Source organism: Vombatus ursinus, unplaced genomic scaffold (genome assembly GCF_900497805.2).
Source record: "Vombatus ursinus unplaced genomic scaffold, bare-nosed wombat genome assembly UNPS02014802.1, whole genome shotgun sequence".
NCBI lineage: Eukaryota > Metazoa > Chordata > Mammalia > Diprotodontia > Vombatidae > Vombatus > Vombatus ursinus.
The window spans coordinates 13,510,076-13,531,483 of NW_020954580.1; the positions used below are offsets into that span (position 1 = coordinate 13,510,076).

Sequence of the window (21,408 nt, forward strand, 5' to 3'; positions counted from 1 at the left end):
AGCCCTAGGCCTATGTCTAAGATCAGAGTTCAAATCTCATTTCAGACACAAGTTACATGACCCTGGGAAAGTCATTTAACTTCTGTCTTCCTAAGTGTCTTCAACTGTAAAATGGTGATGGTAATAGCACCTACCTACCAAGGGTTGTGCTGAGGCTGAAATGAAATAATATTTGTAAAGCACTTAGCCTCACACATAGTAGGCACTTAATGAATCTTTTCTTCCTTCCTCTCTCCTTCCCCTTCTTATCTTCCTTCCTTCATTCCTTCCTTCCTTTCTCCCTCCCAGCTTCTTTTCTCCCTTCTCTTCTTTTTCTCTTTCCTTTCATTACCCTTCCCTTCCCTTCCCTTCCCTTCCCTCTGCTTTAGGAATGTCTCTTTGGCAGTAATGTGGAGAATGGATTAGAGAAAGGAGAAAATAGAGACAGGAAGATTGGTTAAGAGTCTATTGCAATAGTTTAGGCATATGAGGAAAGCTGAATTAGGAGAGTAGCTATGTCAGTAGATGGAAGGCTGCAAATGTGTTGTGAAGTGAGGGTCAATACTTCACAACTGTATGGATATATGAAGTGTGAAAAAAATAGGAGTTGATAACTCCGAGAAGACATCTCATCTCACTTCATTGCATAAATCAGAGATTTTGAGAGTTGGAAGAAATCCCAGAGACCATCTAATCCAACTCATACATTAAAAGGAATACCCACTAGCACAGACAAGTGGTTGTCTGGGATCTTATTGAAGATCTACAAGGTGGAAAGCTATGCATCTGGAAAACATTAGAAGTTTTAATAGTTTGTATCTTTGCTGAACTCCCCCACCCTGGTTTTGTTCTTTAAGGGCTTGTTACCTGGGAGGTGAAGAGGGCCTAGAAAATGTAGGTCATATAAAATCAGAAGATATTACTATTTTTTAAATGATAGAATTGCCTGAAGCACTGAGAGGTTTTGTTACTTCCCAGAATTACATGGTATTTTTCAAAGGGGGAGCTTGAACCCAGGTCAAAGACAATCTCTATGAAAGACTATTCAGTGAATGAATCAATAAATGACTAAATGAGCATATAAATTATATATCTGCCTTTGGTCTGTGACATACTAGCAAGACAAAAGGAACTTCTTAGACTATTTTGAGATGTTCTACTCTGTGGAGGAAAGATATGAATCAAAGAAAATACTTTACCCTTAGCTTATGACCCTCTTTCCCCACCAAACTCCTATTGGGCCTATATCAGCTTCCACATTTCTTTTCTTGGTAGTTTGGTTTAAGGAAGATCAAAAGCCTATAATTCATTTTCAATAGAAAAGACCTGTCTGAGCTTTCTCATATACAATATAGAATATCATAGATCATCTTCCTAGACTATCTGAGGTCTTTAGTTTATTCTCAGGGAAAGTACTACAAAAGAACACTTGATGTTATTGAAAAATCTTAAAAAAAAAACTATAATGTAATAAAGGTAGCCCAGGTACTACTATTTCACAAAATTGTTTTCAACACAGAATAACTAAACCCCAACCTAAAGCCATCTACTTATAATAGCATCCCTCAGCCAATGCTTGGATAGCAGCTTAGCTTAGCTCTGATGTGTATTCCAATTTTGTACTTCAACTTAATAACTAAATATCAGAGGGATATAAAATACTTTATACAAACAGTTTATTTATAAGGAACAACACTTTGTTATGAGCAACCCCCATTTACAGGTGAAGAGGCATCAAGTTGATTATACAGCCTAGGTTATCCCCAAAGGAAAAGGAAAGAGAAAGAGTAATCTAAACTCTTTTTTTTTTAATTATTGGCTCAATTTCTCTCAGTCCACAGACAGTGGCCAATTGGTTGCCCCAATTCTTCAGTCTTTTGAAAAAGGACATCAAGGAAATCTGATTGCTGAATTCCCAGCTACTCCTTCTCTGACCAATTAATTACATTTTCCTGTTGTTTCTGTGCTTGCTACTTGGATATTTATTCTGATTCTCTAGAAAAATGATGTCTGTGGCTATTTATCTTAGGCTAGAGATGAGAGATCAATCCCAGAGGGGAAAGAGCTCCTTCTATCACTCCCTTAAAATATGTTCTTTTTTTTTGAAAGGAAGGGTTTTCGTCCTCAAGTCATCATGTTCATCTGCATCCTCCTCACCCCTAATTCTAACTCTGCTTCTAGTCATTAATTTCAGAGTCCCTCTGATGACTTGGTGCATCAGGTCTCCTAACAGAGACTTGATATACTCTTACCTACACATAGTACTGTCCAGCCCAGAAAGAATACTGCACTTGCCATTAGAAGACCTTGGTCCAGTCTTGGCTCTACTACTTAACAGCTCTATGATGTGGGCTAGCCAATTCATGCCAGTGATCCTCAAGTATAAAATGATTAACTTGGGTTAGGTGATTTTCAAGGTCTTTTGAGTTCTAATTGTAGCCTTTGTGTGTCTAGTCCAGGCTGATTACAGTCTCAAATCTTCTGAAAAATCAAATTGTGTAGCCCAGTTTTCAGTACACAAGCATCTTCCATTTATTGTCAAGGAACTCACGACCTCTTTTGATGAATATTTTTCACCTAACCATTTTCAGAGAACAGTTTGTCCAGAAGGACATAAGAGCAATGATATTAACATAAAACTTTTTCAAATATACCTGAATATGCTGCCTTAGCCCACTACAAATTTATGTTAACTTATCTCAACTAGACCCTCAGTAGTTAGGCAACTATTATATTTCTCCCTAATTGATTTGTTATCTCACTGGGTTAGCCATTGTAAACCTTATCACTCATCAAGCTTTTCATTGCACCCTTCCCCACTCTCTTAGTGGAGGACCTTCTCTCATACTTTTGAGAAAAAAAAATTAATCTATACCCATTCTTCTCTTCATCATCTTACATCATATACACATCTTTCTCCCATTATCTCCTCTTTCACTCTAGTGTCAGATAAAGAGATGGCCCTCCTCCTTCCCAAGCCAAATGTTTCTATATGTGCCCCTGATCTTCTCCCCTCCCTGACTTCTCCTGCAAATTGACCTCATTCTCATTCATACTCTTTCTTATCATTGATCTCTCCCTATCTACTAGTTCCTTTCCTACCTGTCTGCAGACAGGTCAACAACTCTTTCATCCTTAAAAACAAAACAAAACAAAACAAAACAAAAAAAAAAACTTTCCCCTTGATGTGACCATCCTAACTAACTATGTTCTATATCTGTCTTCCCCTCCTCAGTTAAACCTTTGGGGAAAAAACAAACAAATGGAAACAAAAACAAAAACAAAACCCTAGTATATCAAATGTACCAATCTCCTCTCCTCTAATTCTTCTTAACCCTCTGTAATCTGATTACTAACCTCATCATTTAACATAAACTGCACTCTCTAAAGCTACCAATGATCTGTTGATTGCCAGTGGCCTTTCCTCAACATTTATCCTTCTTGACTTTATGTAGAATTTGACTGTTGATCACCTTTCCCACCTGGATACTGGCCCCTCTCTAGGATTTTATGACATTATACTCTCCTAATCACCCTCCTATCATTCAGCTTCTTCTTACCATGTTTTGCTGGTTCTTTCATGTCATTCCCACTATTTGAAGGTGTTTTCCAAGGCTCTGCCCTGAACTCCTTTCTCTTTTCAATCTCTACTGTCTCACCTGATGATCTAATTAATTATCATCTATGTATGGATGATTTTTACTTCTGTATATCCAGCCCTAGTCTCTCTCCTTACCTTCAGTATTACTTCTTTCATTGACCTTTGAACATCTTGACCTTAATGTTCTGCAGCCATCTTAAACTCAACATACCCAAAATAAACTCATTTTCTTTTCTCCTAAAACCTTCACTTTTTTGAATTCCCCTCTCACTGTCAAGGGCACCAACATCTTTCCAGTTACCCAAGCCTGAATTCTCAGTATCTCCTGAATTCTTTTTTCTTAGTCACCCTGCATAAATACAATTAATTGCCATATTATGTAGGTGTTCGTTTTTTTTTTAACCTTCACAACATTTCTCTTTTTAGTCCTTTCTTTCCACTCATACAGTTACAACCCTAATTCAAGACCTTATGTCCTGTTGTCTGGATTACTGTAGTAATCTTAAAACTATGTTTCCTGACTTTTTCTCCCCACTCTAGTACATCCTCCAATCAATTGCCAAAGAAATTTTTCTAAAGTGTATGTCTGACGATGTCACCATCATCCTGACTCTATAAACCAGGATGGCTATCTATGACCTCCAGAATCCAATATAAAATTATCTTTTGTATTTAAACATCTTTACAACCTAGTCCTTTCCCTAGACCTTAGGCCTAGACTACTTGAAGTTTCTCAAACATGCTACTCTACCCATAGTCTCTGTTCCTTTTCATTGGGTGTCCTGCATGCCTGGAATACCCTAGCTCCATTTTGTCCACTTCTTAGTTGCCTTAGCTTCTTTCAAGACTCAGCTCCAAGCTCAGCTTTTGCAGGAGGTCTTTCCTGGTTGCGACAAGTACTTGATGCCTTCCCTTCTAAATTATGTTCCATCTGCTCTCATCTTCTGTGTATCTAGTTCTTTAAATGTCATTTTCCTTCTCTCATCACTCCCATTAGAATGTAGTTTCTTTGGAGGCATTGAATATTTTCTCTTTCTTTGTATGCATAGAATTTCACGCAGTACCTGGCAAATAGTAAGAGCTTAATAAATGTTTGTTAACAAGCTGTTTTTTTCTACTTGAGATTATATGGCCTATACGATTTAGTTTAGATTTTCCTTCACATTCTTCCTTCTGTCTCCTTTCTTCCCTTTCTCCTCTCTACTCTGCAACATCTATGTATTTTAGCTCCTCACTTCACCCTTCAGGGTATACTAATCCTCTCTGTTTTCCTGTCACTAGTCCTTAGTTTATCTTTCTGTAATTTTCATATTGGGAGGGATCTGATGAACTCAATCACCACAAATTGTCAATGATTGACTTTCCCTTTTCTAAAGTCTTTATACTTTAATAGAAAACAAAATCTTTAAAGGAATGGACATCTAATTGTAGAATTTGGCAAGGCTGGGTGGCTTGAAAATATGCCATTTAGGTTGTTGCCTCTTATTTCCGAAACTACTTATGTTACTGAATAACACAGATTTCTATGTACTGATGTGATATTAAACATTGAAGTGATATAGTTGAATTTAATTTGACAAACAGTTAAGTACCTATACCATCTCAAATACTATGTTAGGCATGAGCATACAAAGAAAAAAGAAAAAAAATGGTCCCCTGCCTGCAAGGAGTTTAATTTCTATTCAATGACTTTTTCTCCAAGAACCTTTAGAAATGGGATTTTTTTGGGGGGTAGTTAATACATGATCACAGTAGCTAGGTGGCACAGTGGATAGAGTGCCAAGTCTGCAGTCAGGAAGACTCATCTTCCTGAGTTCAATTCTGACCTTAGACACTTACTAGCTATATGACCCTGGGCAAATCACTTAACCCTGTTTGCCTCAATTTCCTTAGCTGTAAAATGAGCTGGAGAAGGAGATGACAAACCACTATGGTATCTTTGCCAAGAAAACACCAAAGGGGTCATGAAGAGTAGAACATGACTGAAAATGACTAAAAAACTAAAAGAGATGATCCTGAAGGAATGTGGACTGGAAGTCTTCTCAAGGTCACCCTCCTCAAGGCACCAGTCATAGGATTCTTTTATTTTATAACCATCATTATAATATATAATCTTTAAGAAGATGAAGGTTGGTGGACTGTGGCCTACCCTGGACTTCGATCTTAAATGGAGAAACAAAAATTAATGGCCCTGCCTCAGAGAAGAATGTAGTTCATTCACATGGCAGTGTGCCATTAGGTAACACTCTGTGATTTGTAGTGGCTGTCTCTACTTCCTCTGAAGTGAATGAACTATTTTAAGGAATAATAACATTGAATAGATAAACATAATAATAATAAATGATAATAATGGATTTCTCTGGACTTTCATATTTTTCAAAAGACTTTCATATGTAGCTAGAGTGTCTCATTTGACTTTGTGGTTGAAAATTCATAGTAATGGAAATTGCACTTATATGTATGTACATGTTGATATAGGCTTAACTTTTATTCCTCCTTCATCCCCCATTTTCTCTTGTGTTTTCCAGCTGCAGAAGGAATGGTATGTAATCTTCTGTGTTCAAGTGATGGCTGCTGGGGGCCAGGCCCAGACCAATGCTTATCCTGTAAACGTTTCAGCAGGGGACGGACTTGCATTGAGTCCTGTAATCTCTATGATGGGTAAGAAATCTTGCTCACTATCTTTTGTCCCATGAGTTCTCGGCTAGTTCCATCACCTAGGCTTTTTCAGACAATAGCAGCCTAATAAACTTTCAGAATGTGTATATTGCTCAAGGTTTTCAGTGAACATCGGATACATAACAGCCTTTGCTTGAGGGGGCAAATACTTTACAAAAATCTACAAAATATTTCTTTAGAAAGGAAAAAGAAGGCATATTTGAAATAAAATTTTTGAGTAATCCAAGTAAGATACCTAAAACAGTGTTGTCAGACTCAAATAGAAATGGATCTCTCGTGGCCACCCATTGACTTAAAACCACACACAAATTAAAATTATCTGTGTGTTATTGTATGTTTACTTATTTTGTTAAATATTTCCCAATTACATTTTACTCTGATTCCTGCTGCACTGGGGACCCATGCATCCAGTAGACTATGAGTTTGACAACTCTGAGCTAAAGCACACATTCTGAAACAATTTTGTGAGTAGCATGTAGGTCTGATTCAATAATGACAATTTAAATAGGCAGCTTGGATAATACATATAATTCCAGCATATTGCTTGACACATGGTTGTCTCTAGTCTTCTTCCTTTTCCCTGCCCTTAGAGTCTGCATTCTAAACTTTATATCCATGTTAAACTTCCCTGAATTGTTTATAAATGTACAGTGAATACCTCCAACCGTAACTTTGGGTTAGATCAGTAATAACAGTAACTGATTTTCCATACTGCTTTAAGGTTTACAAAATGTTTTATATACATTATTATCTTATGTGAATTTCATGACAACCCAGTCAGTTAGGCAAAAAAAAAATATTAATAATATTTTACAGATGAGGAAACTCAGGGCTAAAGAGGAGGGGAGGCAAACAAGTATTTATTAAGTATCTATTATATATCAGGTGCTGATATTACATATCAGGGCTTTTTTTTTTTGACAAATATTAACTCATTTGAACCTTACAACAACCAAGAGGTAAGTGCTATTATTTTTTCCATTTTACTGTTGTGGAAACTGAGTCAGACAGAGATTAAGTGACTTGCCCAGGGTCTCACAGCTAGTAAATTTCTGAGGCAGAGTTTGAACTCAGTCTTCTCAACTCCAACTCCCACACCCAATCCATTGTATCATCTAGCTTCATTAAGAGGTGAAGTGACTTGCCCAGGGTCAAACAGATATGGTAGTATCAGAGGCTCTATTCAGCCCAATTCTTTCTGAATCCAAGCCCAGAAACCTGTACTATCAAGCTGCTCTTCTATATCAATTAGTGCAATATTATCTACAAGATCTTGTGTTTGAGATGATCATTCTTTCAGATTCTTGATTGCTCATCTGCCACATAAATAGACCACAATGTTTGGTGGAGAGTTACCGTGAGAGTCTTTCTTTGAAATGTTCTGCTACTAGGATTGTAGCAACAAGCTACAAGGACGCATTAATCCCTACATTTTAAATTATTTTCTATTTTCCCCTCAGGACCTACAGTCACCTTATTGGAAACAATAAAATCAACCCTGTACCTTGTTGCATGGCATTTCATAGACTCATGAAATCAGTTTATCATATTGTGTCATTTCATGCATCCTGGTTGGCCCTCATTAGGAATGACAAGGCTTTTATTTTTGTTGTTGATTCCAAATCAGGTGTTTTCATATGGTAAGCTGCAAAGATTTTCAAAAGTCAGATTTGCTCTGCCTGATTTTAATGCCCCATGTCCCCTGTCTTCCTGTAAACCTAACAAATTATCACACACCGGACCCTTTTTGTTTACACTAGTCTCAGAGAACTTTTATAGTTGAGCATATGGTAGTTGAAGGGTACAAACCTGCATATCACTGTGATATAGTTACACTAGTCTTTTGGAAAGAAAGCAAAGCTTATCCTATGAAATGAGGAAAAGATGAAAAAGAAATGTTTAAATATGAAAACAAGACCTCCATATTATTTTCTAAAACATCAGTTACCATTGAGACCAAGTATTGCAACACTTGACATATTTTCTCCTTCTGAATTGTCTTCTTTTGTGTTCTTCATATAACTAGTATGAAGAGTTTTTACCTGATAGGTTACAGAATGAAGGGATTTTTTCAGAAGAAGCAACATAAAAGGTTATGATGGCACGGTGGATAGGTTTTTGGAATAAGGAAAACTTGGATTCAAATCTTTACTAGCTGTATGATTCTCAGCAAGTCTTTTGTCTTCTGTGTGCCTCAGTTTCCTTGTCTGCAAAATGAAGGAAATAGAAACAGTGATCTCTTAGTTCTGTTCCAACACTAAATCTATGTGCCTATGACACATATTCCTGAGAAAGAAGATGGCCTGAATATGTGGTAAGAACAAGAAATAATTTATACACTGTTTATTGTCATATTGAAATGCCAATAGAAGATAAGGATGACCCCAGGATTCTGGTGGATCCTCTGTGCCTAGTTTACACAAAAACATAGAAGTGAGTCATACCACATGGGTAAGCATTGAGAGGTTACGATCTGCATCTTTGGAGAAAATACTCAAAAAATAGTTGGAGATTCAGGACAAGAGGTCAGAAGAAAGGTTAGCATTGACTTTTTTTTTGCATAATGAAAGAAAAGTAATCTTTAATTGGGGGAGGTTAGGTTTTAAAAATAGAATTATATTGATAGACTATGTTTTGTAAGACTGAAATCTTGTTGTCTGATGTTATCAGGAAATAAATTATTATAGGCAAAAGAATTTCTAAAGAATCTAAGGGCATACTTTTGAAAAATTCAATTTAACTTAATAAGCACTTATTAAGTACCTTCAATGTGCTAGTACTATGCTAGGTTCTAGGAATAAATACAAACTTAAAAATGTGTACAGTCCACATATTAAACAAGGAAGCATTCTACTGGGGGAGGAGGCTTGTTGTTCTTCTTGTGTTTGTCCTTCTTTCTTCAAGAGTACCATGACATCAGGGAGATGATGACATGATTTTCAATTGATTTTGTTTTGAGTGAGGGAGGGCTGTGCAAGGTCACCAGCCTCACTTTCTCCTCCAGAGCCATCTGGATCCAAGGGCCAGATATTCATCAGGATGCTTGACAATAACTCAGGATGCAATGGGAGACCCAGGCCCTTTTAAGTTAAAGTCTTTTCAGGTTCTCACTTTGAGTGAGGCAACCCCCCATTCAGTGAATAAGCCTCTTGTAGAAGTAAGTCAATGGATGGCCCCTTTAATAATTAAAAAAAAAAAATCAAGCTGAGAGGGAAAGACCATCAGGGTTTCTAGCCAAAAGAGAAGCAGTTACTATTTATATTCACTCTGAGCCTGGAGGGCCCAAAATATAACCATTAAGTGGTGCTTGGGCAGGGACCTATTGTTGTCCAATCTATGAGTTCCAAAGTGAATTGAGTTTAAGGCTTGGTTTTTGAGAAAGAAATTTAGCCAGTAAACCCCAAGTTAAGTAGTCAGTTACAAAATATTAAGAAATAGGTAAATACACTTAAATAAAAAATTAGAAAATGGGTAAAGGTGCACTAATAAGTAGAGAAATCAGGAGAAGCCTTTTAAATAAAATATTATTTGAGAGAAACCTTGAGGAAGATAGAGGCTGACTAAAATATTTGTAAGGACAGAAAACATTCCAGGCATGGAGAGTAATATATGTGAAGGAACAAAGATGGTAGCTGGAAATTAAGTGAAGAGCACAACAAATAAGCTAGAACAGGAGGTCTTAACTTGGAATATATGGAGACCTCTAAGTAGTCTGTGGATGCATTTCAGGAGGTCAATGAACTTGGACAGGAATAATTACATATTTATAATAATAACAACATCAATGATAATATCTGGCACTTTAAGGTTTGCAAACCACTTTGCAAATATTTTATTATGTCATTTTGTTGAGGTTTAGGGGTGCTGGGACCCCAGTATTATGACGCGAATCTTGCCAGAAAGAATTTGACCAAGCCTTCTTTCAGCCAATGACAAGGTTTATTAGAACATCTGTCATATTGGGCAGACTCTTAGGAGTCTGAATGTTAGTGAGCTATTGGCTAGATTGTAAGAATCAGAGCAATGGCTAGATTATAAGAATCTAAGCACCTCAATGGAGACAAGATGGACTTTATATACAGAAAGACTGTGGGAGTGATCTAGGAGTGGCCCAGTAGTTTGGGGTGACTGGAGGAGAGGGTCTAAGGAAGATCCAGATGGGAGTAGCCAGTAAGCTGGGGTGAACAGAACTCCTGGGATCTGGACCTTCTGGCCAAGGGAGAATGGAGCCTAGCTAGGATTAAGGGTGAGAAATGGCTGGGGGCCATAGGGAGATAAGACAATAGAGGGCTAGCCTAGGTGAAGAGTAACAGAATTGGGAGATTGAGTGTAGCCACAATGAAAGGCCAGTTGATAGGATTATAGCCTCAGGCCGAATGTCAGAGATTTGGCCATGTGGAAAAGCGGATTTTTCCTTTTTCAAGTCTAGATCCTATCCTCATCAATTTCATCCTCAAACTTTTGGGAGATAGGTTATATTAGCCCAGTTTATATATAAGAAACTTGAGACAGAGCTATTCACAATTAGCAAATATCTGCAGCTAGATTTGAACTCAGTCTTCCTGACATCAGGACCATCTTTGTACCCACTGTACCACCCAGCTGCTTCTTTTTTTCCCACTAATCTCCAGCTGAAATTTATCATTCCCTTCGATTCTAAGGGAGGTACTAAATGTCATTCTGAGAAGAGGTTCGTAGGATTTTCCAGACTGCTAAAGTGGTCTGTAGCACAAAAACAGTTAAGAACTCATGGGCTAGAAGGAAATATATGTGAGGGAGAGTATTAATGTGAGTAATGTTAATAAACCCTGAGAGGGAAGCTGGATCCAAATTGTGAAGAGCTTTACATGCCAAACAGCTGAGTTCATATTTTATCATAGAAATGTTAGGGAACTCTGAAGCTTCCTCAGCAGGATTGGACCTGAATTTTAGGAATATCATTTTGGCAGCTGTGTGACAGATGCAATTATTCCATAGTTACCAGATGTGGGATGCGGATTATCCTTTTAATCACTTTTGTAAATTTGTAGGTGGAGTGGGAGGAATGGTCTCTTACCTTAGTCTCTCCTTTGAGTCGCTACTTTGAGGCACTGGGATCTTTAAACTGGGGAGCCCCTCCCCCATACACTTCAATTTGTTCTTTACCAGGCTGGTGGGAGGTCAACAATGTGTAAAACACAGGGCACTTTATAATAGGAGATTTGAATATTGATTCTCTGGTTTTCAACCATTGAGTGTCCAAGGATCTCTGGCTGAGTGTTGACTCTAGTGGAAAGCTATGCTTCCTGCCAGCATCATGTGTACTCATTTAATTCCACACCCTCCACCATCCCATAACTCGTTGTAATTGATCTTTAGCTACCTTTGCAAATGTACCATAAACAACAGAAGTTGATACATGAAAGTCACATGATTATGATAAAGGCAAATACCCACAATTTAGGAGGAGGTAGAACATTAATTATCAGATGTCATAATTAAAAAGTTGAAAGGTTTTCCCCTAAAAAAAAAACTTTCATATTTATACATGAAGATGATTTAATTCAAATGGCTCTAAATGGGAAAGTATGATAACTAAGTCAGATCAGTTTTTAAAAAAAAGTTCAGCACAATGAGGAGGAATTCCTTCTAGGAAGGTGCATTAGCAACTGCCTCTCAAAAGGCATTACCTGGGGTTTTGAGAGATAAATTGATTTATCCACAGTCACACAATCAGTATATATCAAAGGCAGAACTTGAATCCAGGTCTTCTTACCTCAGAGGCCAACTCTTGATGATAATGATGCTGATAGATTTATATACCATTTTAAGGTTTGCAAACCACTTTACCATTATCATCTCATTTTATTCTCACTGTATCTCTGGGAAAAAGGTAGTCTTATTATTCCCATTTTATAGATGAGGAAACTGAGGCAGATAAAAGCATCATGTAGAAGTATCTGAGGCAGGATTTGAACGCAGATCTTTCTGACTCTAGGTCCGTTATTCTATTCAGTACGCAATGCTGCTTCTCAATAATACCAGTAATAATAGCATTAATATTACTGATATTAGATCAGCAATCTAAGAAAACAAAATCTATCATATTAAGATTTTCTTCCTACTTTATCTTCCAATGGCAGATATTTTAAAACTGGAGGAAGTCCCTTTTTGAAGACTCATCAAAAATAATTTGAAAAATATTGAGTTTTGAGGAGTCAGTAGCTTTCATGTAACATAGCAACAGAAAAAATATAAATATATAGTAGTGCAATAGCTATCTTCAGGTATTAAAATATATTAAGCTTTAGCCTCAAGTATTTTTTTTAATGATTTTTAAGTTTGTTGCTACCCAGAATCATTAATTTTAAGCAAAATGATAAAAATGGTTTTGCCTTCTCAATGAAACCTTCACTTTTGAAGTAGAGGCTGAATTGAATCATATTACATGAGAACAAAGCTTTCCCCAATGTGAACCGAGTGTTCTATCTAGTAGAGAATATGGAGAGCCATCTGGACATTTGTATTTTCCCCTAATGGAGAAGTTATTCCTTCATATACAGAAAAAATTTTTTTTCCTAAGTTTTTAGCATATACAGAAACTATTTACCTTGCAGTAGGACTTTTTAGCAGATGTTATTATGTATCTCACATTGATAGCCTCTTTACTCACTTCTCCTCATGTGACTGATGTTTTTTCAGTGAATTTCGAGAGTTTGAAAATGGTTCCATCTGTGTGGAATGTGACCCCCAATGTGAGAAGATGGAAGATGGCATCTTGACATGCCATGGACCGGTAAGCATGAAGTAAAAATGATATCATAACATCCCTGTCGCTGTGCATTTTAAAGGACATACAAATATGCTTATGATAGCATTGTTTCATTTATTCATTCATCTAATCTTTATTGAACCCTTGCTGTGATACAGTACTTTCACAGATACCAGAAAGGAGTGAATACTACAAAAGCATGTAAGATAAATTTCCTGTTCTCAAGAAGCTTATAATCTAGTAGTGGAAATAAAATCACAAATAATGAAACTCAAGCAGTGTAGTTATAATGTGCCATTAAAAATGGTACAAACTAATTGTATCAATTGTTGTGGGTGTTTGTAGAGAGGAAGGACATTCTCAACAGGGAGTGATCAAGAAAGGCTCCATAGGAGACAAGGACTTGAGAATAATGTAGCATACAGATAAGCACTGCTTATTTGACAATTACACTTAAAGGACATCCTTCTTTTTTGTGATAATTCACCCATGAATTATTCTAATTATTATTATTAAAGTCACCGTGGCTTTTTCATCCCAAATTTTCATACTAAGCCATCACATCACAATTCAAGGGATGAGTATTATCAAATCTCACCTATCTTTAGGTATCTACAAATGTTGGCAGCAAAGATTTCCAATGTAGACAAACATTAATCCAAAAGGAAACATTAAAAATTTAAATATTTTCCCATATTTGTTTTGTTTATCACCAAATTTAGGAAACATCTATAATTTTCCTTTTCCATTTGATCTGACCACAAATTTATGCTAGCTAGGCTGAATTGGGCTTTTACCATAACTCAGCAAATCATTTGTTCATTCTTCCAAACCTTTCACTCTCTCCTTAATTCCAACCATAACCCTATCCCTCACTCAAAATAAGTAACTTTGACTTTTTTAAAAGTAAAAAAAAAAATTTTTAAATATTTGTTCTCTAAACTGACTCGCTTACCAATTTAAAACACATCCTCTCTCCTTTTCTCCCCTCTACCCTCTTTCCAGTGTTAACTTCTTTGGTCCTTGAGTCCTTAGTCCCAATGTTTCTCATCTCTTTTATAACCTTGCTTCATCATCTATCCCCTTAGTTTCTTGCACCTTTAGTCTTTCTGTGTCTAAGGATTGGTTGGAGCTGTCATTTAATTTATGTAGGAAACTCCCAGATGAGGATACTTATTCTATTCATGCAGATCACTACTTTCTCTGAAACTTAGAGGCCTAGAAAGTTGCCTAGGTCAGTAGGAAATCAGATGAGTTACCCAGGATCACACAACCATTAAATGTCATAAGTGAACCTCTTTCTGGCTCTGAGGTCAGGTCTCTACTGCCTTTCTTTTTCCATATATATTTTCCCTTTCCTAAGAAAACCATTTCTTGACTCAGTCTCTTCTTCAAACTTTATATTGTCCTTTTGCATTTCAGGGCCAAGTTTCTAGAAAGAGTGATGTCTATTCTACTTTTTCATGATTCACTTGCTCTTTAACCCTTTCTTATCTAGACTCTATCTCCCAGTTTCTGATTCACTTTTATTGAGCTCCTCAACAGCATGATCTGTCTTTTCCCCTTTCTTTGTATCACTAGCACTTAATAGAGGGCTTCACATATAGTAGATGCTTAATAAATGTTCTACCTATCTGCAATTTATGATCTTTAGGTGGTGGGACTTTGGATCCATGAATCTCATTAAAAACAGAGACTAGTTTTATAACAGAAATATTTAAGGAAAAGAAGAAAGCTCATAGACTTCTGGGAGAATTTCTTTTTTATATTATATTTATTTGTTCCTATGTATTATTCTTCTCCAAATCCTAGTAGATTTTTAGCTCGTTGAGGTAGGGACCATATCTTACTATCTTCACCTGTGCTTGGCCTGTTCCCTAGCACAGCTGAATTGAATATAAGCAAAATGGCAGTAGGTTGTATTACAATCATTGTTATTACAATATAACAAGCAGTAACCAACTTTATTGTTTTAGTGTAGATAGTCTTGGAATTCTCAGACATTATATGGTAGATCTTGGATAGTTTAAGAGAGGATTTGCTTAAGAAATTTCAATTTTATTATGCCTGGGTACAGGCAGCATTAAGATAGCAGTAACCAGTCAGGTCAGGAGGAGGAGCACAGGAAATCCAGTTGCAGGGGTATCTGAAGGTCAGGAATATAGTTACTCTGGAAAGGCTTAAACAATCTGGAAAGTTTTGAAGGTCAGATCAAGGAGTCGTTCGAGTCAAGGGAATCAAAGGGCTTGAGTGATCTAGCAAGGTGATAGGTGGTGAGGTTTCAGGGAGGTCAAAGCCTTTGGTCTAGTGAGCAGAAAGTTCTGATTATAGGTTAGTGTGTTTTTATTCTGAATTTTCACAGTCTAAGAAAGAGACAGTTCTGAAGCAGCATGAATACTATGGCTGATTCTATTGATGATAGAGATACAATGTTATGGAAAGTTTCTTTCAGCATTAGGAGTGGTAGTGTGTGCCTCTAGGCCACTCTGTAACCCACTGTTCTCTTCCCTTTTATCTAGTTTGGTTGTTGTTTCTCCCTGTAAGTATTATTAAGATGTGTGTGAGACAACCTACTGCTTTCCTTTGGTTTATTTTGTTGATTTATAAGTAGGCAGCTAAGTGGAATATTGAGGACAGAGTATCAAGTGCATTCAGGAAGATCTGAATTCAAATCCAGCCTCAGACATAGTTGTATCATGGTGGGCAAGATGCTTAATTTCTCCAGGCCTTAGATTCCTCATCTGTAAGATGAGGGCTCAAACCCCTCCAAGATGTCTCCATTTATGACCCTATGGCTCTTACAAAATTGTGTCTGAAACAAAAATCTAAGAGAAGGCAGCTCTGAGAGGGAATTCTCAAAGGTCACTTACCTAATGGAGGGTGTTGCAACCGAAGTGCAGGCTTTTATTTTTTTTTAATCCTTCAAGATACTTATAGCACACTGAAAAGGAACCCCATTTACTAAATCACACATTCAATGAAAAGAGTGCTGAACCCAGGATCTGAATTAAAATCCCACTTCTACCACTTAATGCCTTTGTAATCTTGGGCAAGTCTCTTACTCTCTATGGGCCTCAGTTTCCTCAACTGGAATAATAAAGAGGGTAGAGTAAATTAGCTCTGTAGTCTTTTCTGGCTCTATGACTGTCGTTCTATGAGCCCAGCTCCACTACATTCAAGGAATCTCTTCTTCCTAGAAGCTCACTCCAGCCTTAGAATTGGCATATTGGAAGTATCCTCCACTCCTGAAGCCTCCAAAACTTATTGGTTGGCTGTTGCTAGAACTTTCACATAAGGAAGGCACTTGGCCTAGCCTTGTCTTTATTCACCTCTCAACTATATTCCTGACTCTCCCACTTAGACCCACATACCCCTATCATTTTGCTTTTTTAAGCTTTTTGTTTTCCCATTAGAATGGATGTTTCTTGAAGAGAGGGCTGGCTATCTTTCTGCCTCTATTTGTAATTATACTAATTAGCTCAAATGCCTGGAGCATAGTAAACTCACAAAAATGTTTATTGATTGGCAAGACCTTCAGGACAGTCATTGCTTTATATAAGTGAGGTTGAGAACTGATATGAAGGGATGGGCAACTATGTGGTCTACTAACCATAGCTATGGTGCTGTATTCATTTGTCTGTCATATGATGCATGGATTCATCTGGATTAGAGACAGAAGCCATCTGGATTAGAGACAGAAACCAAGAGACAGAGGCAAAACTATAAAGGAGAAAAAAAAATTGAGAGACAAGAAAAATAGTTTTCTAAATCCTTTTTAGATACAAGTTTTGCTTACTTATCAGAGAGAAATAGTACTTCTTCACTTAGAGATATGCAGTCTGTACCTTCTGGCTTTCAGCCAATCCTCAGATGGTGATCTAGATTTTTGAGTTAAGAGGTGGCCTGGAGTCAAAGATAAGAAGAGGATATTGTCTCCACTTCCATTTTCACTCATCGTGTTTATCAGTTCATTCAAAGCACTTGGGTTCTTTGGGGGTTTAAGTCAAAATAATCAAAGTTTAAGTATGTAAAATGAAATCTTAACCATCTGAGTTCCTTTAAATTTCTTTCTGATGGTAATGAAATTGGAAGTCAGTTTTCTTTTTCTTTGACTTTTTTATCATTTGTTGAATTTTGTCATGTTTAGAAATCCACTTATGCTTTTAAAAAAAATCATGTTTATCTAAATCAATTGTTTAGAGACATTTAGAAAACTGGGCAGATAGAACAGACCTTACCTGATCATATTTAAAGCTCAAATGCAAATGGAATTTGAGTTTAATGCTTGTTTTGCCTTTGTCTCTTTTGCCCAGCCGGTTCATTTTTACATTATATGATTCTTAATCCAGCACAGAAAAACCCAATTGACTCATAGTAAGCCTTTCTTTCCCCCAAGCTCAGCAAGAAGACATCAGCAAGTCTATTTGTCTTGTAGGATAAATTAGCTGTATTACTGTGCATGCTTGTGCAGTAAATGATTTCTTTTAATAGGCAACAATATGTACATAACTGCCCAAGAGCAGGTGTTATCATTGGAAGCATGAAAACTGTTCTTTTTGGGGAGGGGGTAAGAAGTCATCATTAGCAGTCTCATCCTGATAAATAGTTATTAGTATTCACAGACTAGGCATTCTTACAGCTATGGGTAGGAGGCCAGAAGGGCAGCTAGATGGCACAGTGGATAGAGTAGATGAGGTCTAGAGGTTAGGGGTCTTGGAATCCCAAAATCACGACCCATGGATCCTGCCCGAAAAAATTCGACCCAAGCCTTCTTTCAGCCAAAAACAAGGTTTATTGAAGACTCGCCATATTAGCTAGACTCTTAAGGAATCTGAGCATCTGTGGGCTATTGGCTAGATTGTGAAAATCTGCGCAGTGGCTAGATTATAAGAATCTCAGTCTCTTAATGGAGACAAGATGGACCTTATATACAGAAAAACTGTGGGAGGGATCTAGGAGTGGCCAAGTAGTTTGGGGTGACTGGAGGAGGGGTCTAAGGAAATCTGGATGGGAGTGGCCAGTAAGCTGGGGTGAACAGAACTCCTGGGGCCTGGACAATAGAGCCTAGCTAGGATTAAGTGTGGGAAATGGCCTGGGGCCATAGGGAGGGCTAGACTAGGTTAAGGGTAACAGAATTGGGAGATAAGGTATAGCCACAATGAAAGGCCAGTTGATGGGATTATAGCCTCAGGCAAATGCTAGAGATTTGGCCTTGTGGGAAAGTTCTCAGTTTTTCCTTTCTGGGGTCTTGTTCCCATCCTCATCAGTACCAGGCCTGAACTCAGGAAAACTCACCTTTTCAAATCTGGTCTCAGACATTTATTAGCGGTGTGATTCTGGGCAAACCACTCCAGTGTCTTTGCCAAGAAAACCGCAAATGGGGTCCTGAAAAATTGAATTACTGTAACGAGTGAACAATCACAACAAAATTTACTGGAAAGATACAGGAAGACTCAAAGCTCCCGAAATCAGAAGCACACAGTCATCTACCAATTTTGTCACTGATGAGAATGGGCTCAAACTCAAAGTAGTTGTCATAAACATTCCTACTACCAAGTTCATTTCTGAGTCCAGCATACCCAAATTGAACATTCTCTCCCTTGGTGGAAGGACAGTGTTTGGGTTATCAGATAAGTTTACTGGTAGGTTGAATCGAGTATGTTACTTTTCAAAGCTGGTTCAGCTGCTTTGGATACCAGCACACTCTGCTATGGATTCTAGTTTGTGGACCTCTTGTCATTCTTCAGAACTTCAGAAGCCTATAGAGTTGTGAGCTAGTCTCTTCTATCTCTGATATTAATTCACCTAAGATCCAGAAAGAAACCCAAAAAGTGACCAAAGAAACAAAGGGTATCATGCATTGACAACCCCCTGGTTGACAAAGTGATGAGATAGGGCAGCCAGTGGCAGCAGCTACTACTTCCCCCCACCTCTCTCTCACTCTCTCCAGAGGCTTAAACCACTTATTATTCTCTCAAAAGGGAGAGAAAGAGAACTTTCATTTATTTGTGCCAGTATAACAAACTGAGCTTCTGCTTAACTGCCAATCAAAAGGGTTTTCATCATCACACAGTAAGAGATCAGGAAATATTTAAAGGACTCCTGCACAGACTTTGAATTGGGGGCAGAATTCCTATATCTCACAATATAATATGTTTCCATAATTAGAAACTCCAAGCCTCCATGAGAGTTGGCACCAGACAGTAATATATTATTCATGGTTGAAGATCCCAAAGACTAAGTCCTCCATTTCATTATACACTAAATATATAATTATATATATATGATATGAAATAAATTATATCAAAATATAAATATAATTGGGGACGACAAAACATATTAGTGTTCAGCTACAGGGAGGATGGAAGGAACTGGAGGTCCTAAGGGTATATCAGAAAGTCAGAGATTCATTGAGTTGTCTGCCTTGTGAGTGAGGTAGGGCTTGACTGGAGGAGTGGGGTGGGGCGATGTCTAAAGGGGCTTGTTCTACAATTGTTGAGAAAGAGTGAGAAAGAGTATCATACTTTATTTGAGCTTTGAAAGGAATTCTGAGAGGTCTTAGTACCATGTGATGTGTTCAAGCCATGGGTTATCACCTTTATAAAGGCACAGAGATGTAAGATGGAACGTTATGTATGAGAATTTTGAAGGAGGTTACTTTGGCCAAAATGTAGAGTTTGGGAATGGTGGTCATGAAGAGGTGTAGAGGTTTTGGGGGTGCTCGAATGGACCCCCCAAGATTGCAGCGCCGGGTCTGCCTGAATGAATTCTACCCAAATCTTCTTCCAGCCAGAGAAATAGTTTATTAAAGATAAAGCATATAGGCCAGACTCCCAAGGAACCCAAACATCAGTGACGCCAGTAAGGACGAGCAGGCATGAGAGTCTCAGCCTCTAGGCGTGAGAGGTTCTTAGCATCTAAATGGGGGCTAAGGTGGATCTTAAGCTAGGTGACCATGCCCGTAAGGACAAGCTGTCATGAGACAGTCTTAGCCTTTTGGGCATGAGATTCTCAGCATCTGAATAAGATCAAAAGGCGAGGCTGAGTCTTTGGAAGGGCAAAGGTCTCGGCTTCTGAAACTGAATGAAACCCTAGGCTAGAAGAGGTCTGAGCCATACTGTATTGGACTTTCAGTGTAATACTGGAATGAAATGCAATACAAATTTTTATAGGCCCTGTTCCCTCCTTCAATTTTTAAAAATCACTTGCTTTGTGTCAAAATTAGAAAATAAGAAAGAACTGCAAGAAAATGTAGAACCATATAGGCCATACCAAGACAATGTTGGGGAAATCTAGTATTTTTTACAAGTCACAGAAGAATTTGTGATATAAAAGAGCACAAATTCTGTCTTTATGACCCTGGACCCTTAGTCTCTCAGTGTCTCAAGCAGCTATAATCTTTGGATAGTAATAATCGAGTTACCAGTTATCATTAGTGGAAGAAGTTTCTACATTTAGAGTACCCTATATTGATGAAAATACAGTTTCATTCACAACCCACAACCCACCCCTTCCCCCCCAAAAAATTCCTCATTAATTAATACGTAGAAGTTGTAGTGACAGACTTTTTTCCATGCAAGGAAAAAGCTTCTTAACCTTTTGGCCTCTGTAAAATTGTAATGAACTGCTTTGGTAGAGAGACAGTTTCTCCTTATTAGACATTATCAAGTGGAGGCTGGATGATGTTTGGGGAGTTCTCATTCAGGTCCTGACTTGATTAAATGGTCTTTAATGTCATTTCCAATTCAGAGATTTTACAGTACTACCACCTACCATTGAGACCAATCGAAAGCAATTGGGTATAGACAAGAGCTTAGAGTCAGGAAGGAGCCATGCTCAGATTCTTTGGGAAGTTTAAATTCTTCTTGCCACTTCCAAATGTCATCATTTCCAACAAATAACTGATAAGTAATTACCATTACAGAGACTGAAAAAACAACCAAACTACTTGAACTAACCAAACCCCACTAGATCTTTTAACAAGTACACAGACGTGCCAGAAAGTCAAAACTGATGTAGTCTATAAATTTATTTACAAAGTGGTAGAGACAGTGGAAAAATTTACTTCTAAACAAATAAATAAATAAAGATAAAAAATATAAAATCTCACAGAGGGAACTTCAGCATCTATATTATATATAATACAACATAATTAATATCATACCATATTATTACTATAACAAATAATATAATGTAATGGTGTGATATTACATGTGTAAGTAATAAATATATGATATATACAATTATATAATATAATATAAAATAAAATATAATAGTAAAATATTATAATGTTATAATATGATAAACTGTTTTATTAGTTAATTTTACTTATTATATATGATATATATATAATAGATAGATAGATAGATAGATAGATAGATAGATAGATAGATAGATA

At 37.3% G+C, this 21,408-nt stretch overlaps 1 protein-coding gene across 1 annotated transcript in view; it reads left to right on the top strand.

Moving 5' to 3' along the window:
• Nucleotides 1-21,408, top strand: part of ERBB4 (erb-b2 receptor tyrosine kinase 4) — an 833,670-nt gene that overhangs the window by 478,487 nt on the left and 333,775 nt on the right. The window contains exons 12-13 of the mRNA XM_027873426.1: nt 6,109-6,241; nt 12,941-13,034. Coding sequence (XP_027729227.1) covers nt 6,109-6,241; nt 12,941-13,034 — 227 coding nt within the window. The remainder of the gene's footprint in view (nt 1-6,108; nt 6,242-12,940; nt 13,035-21,408) is intronic.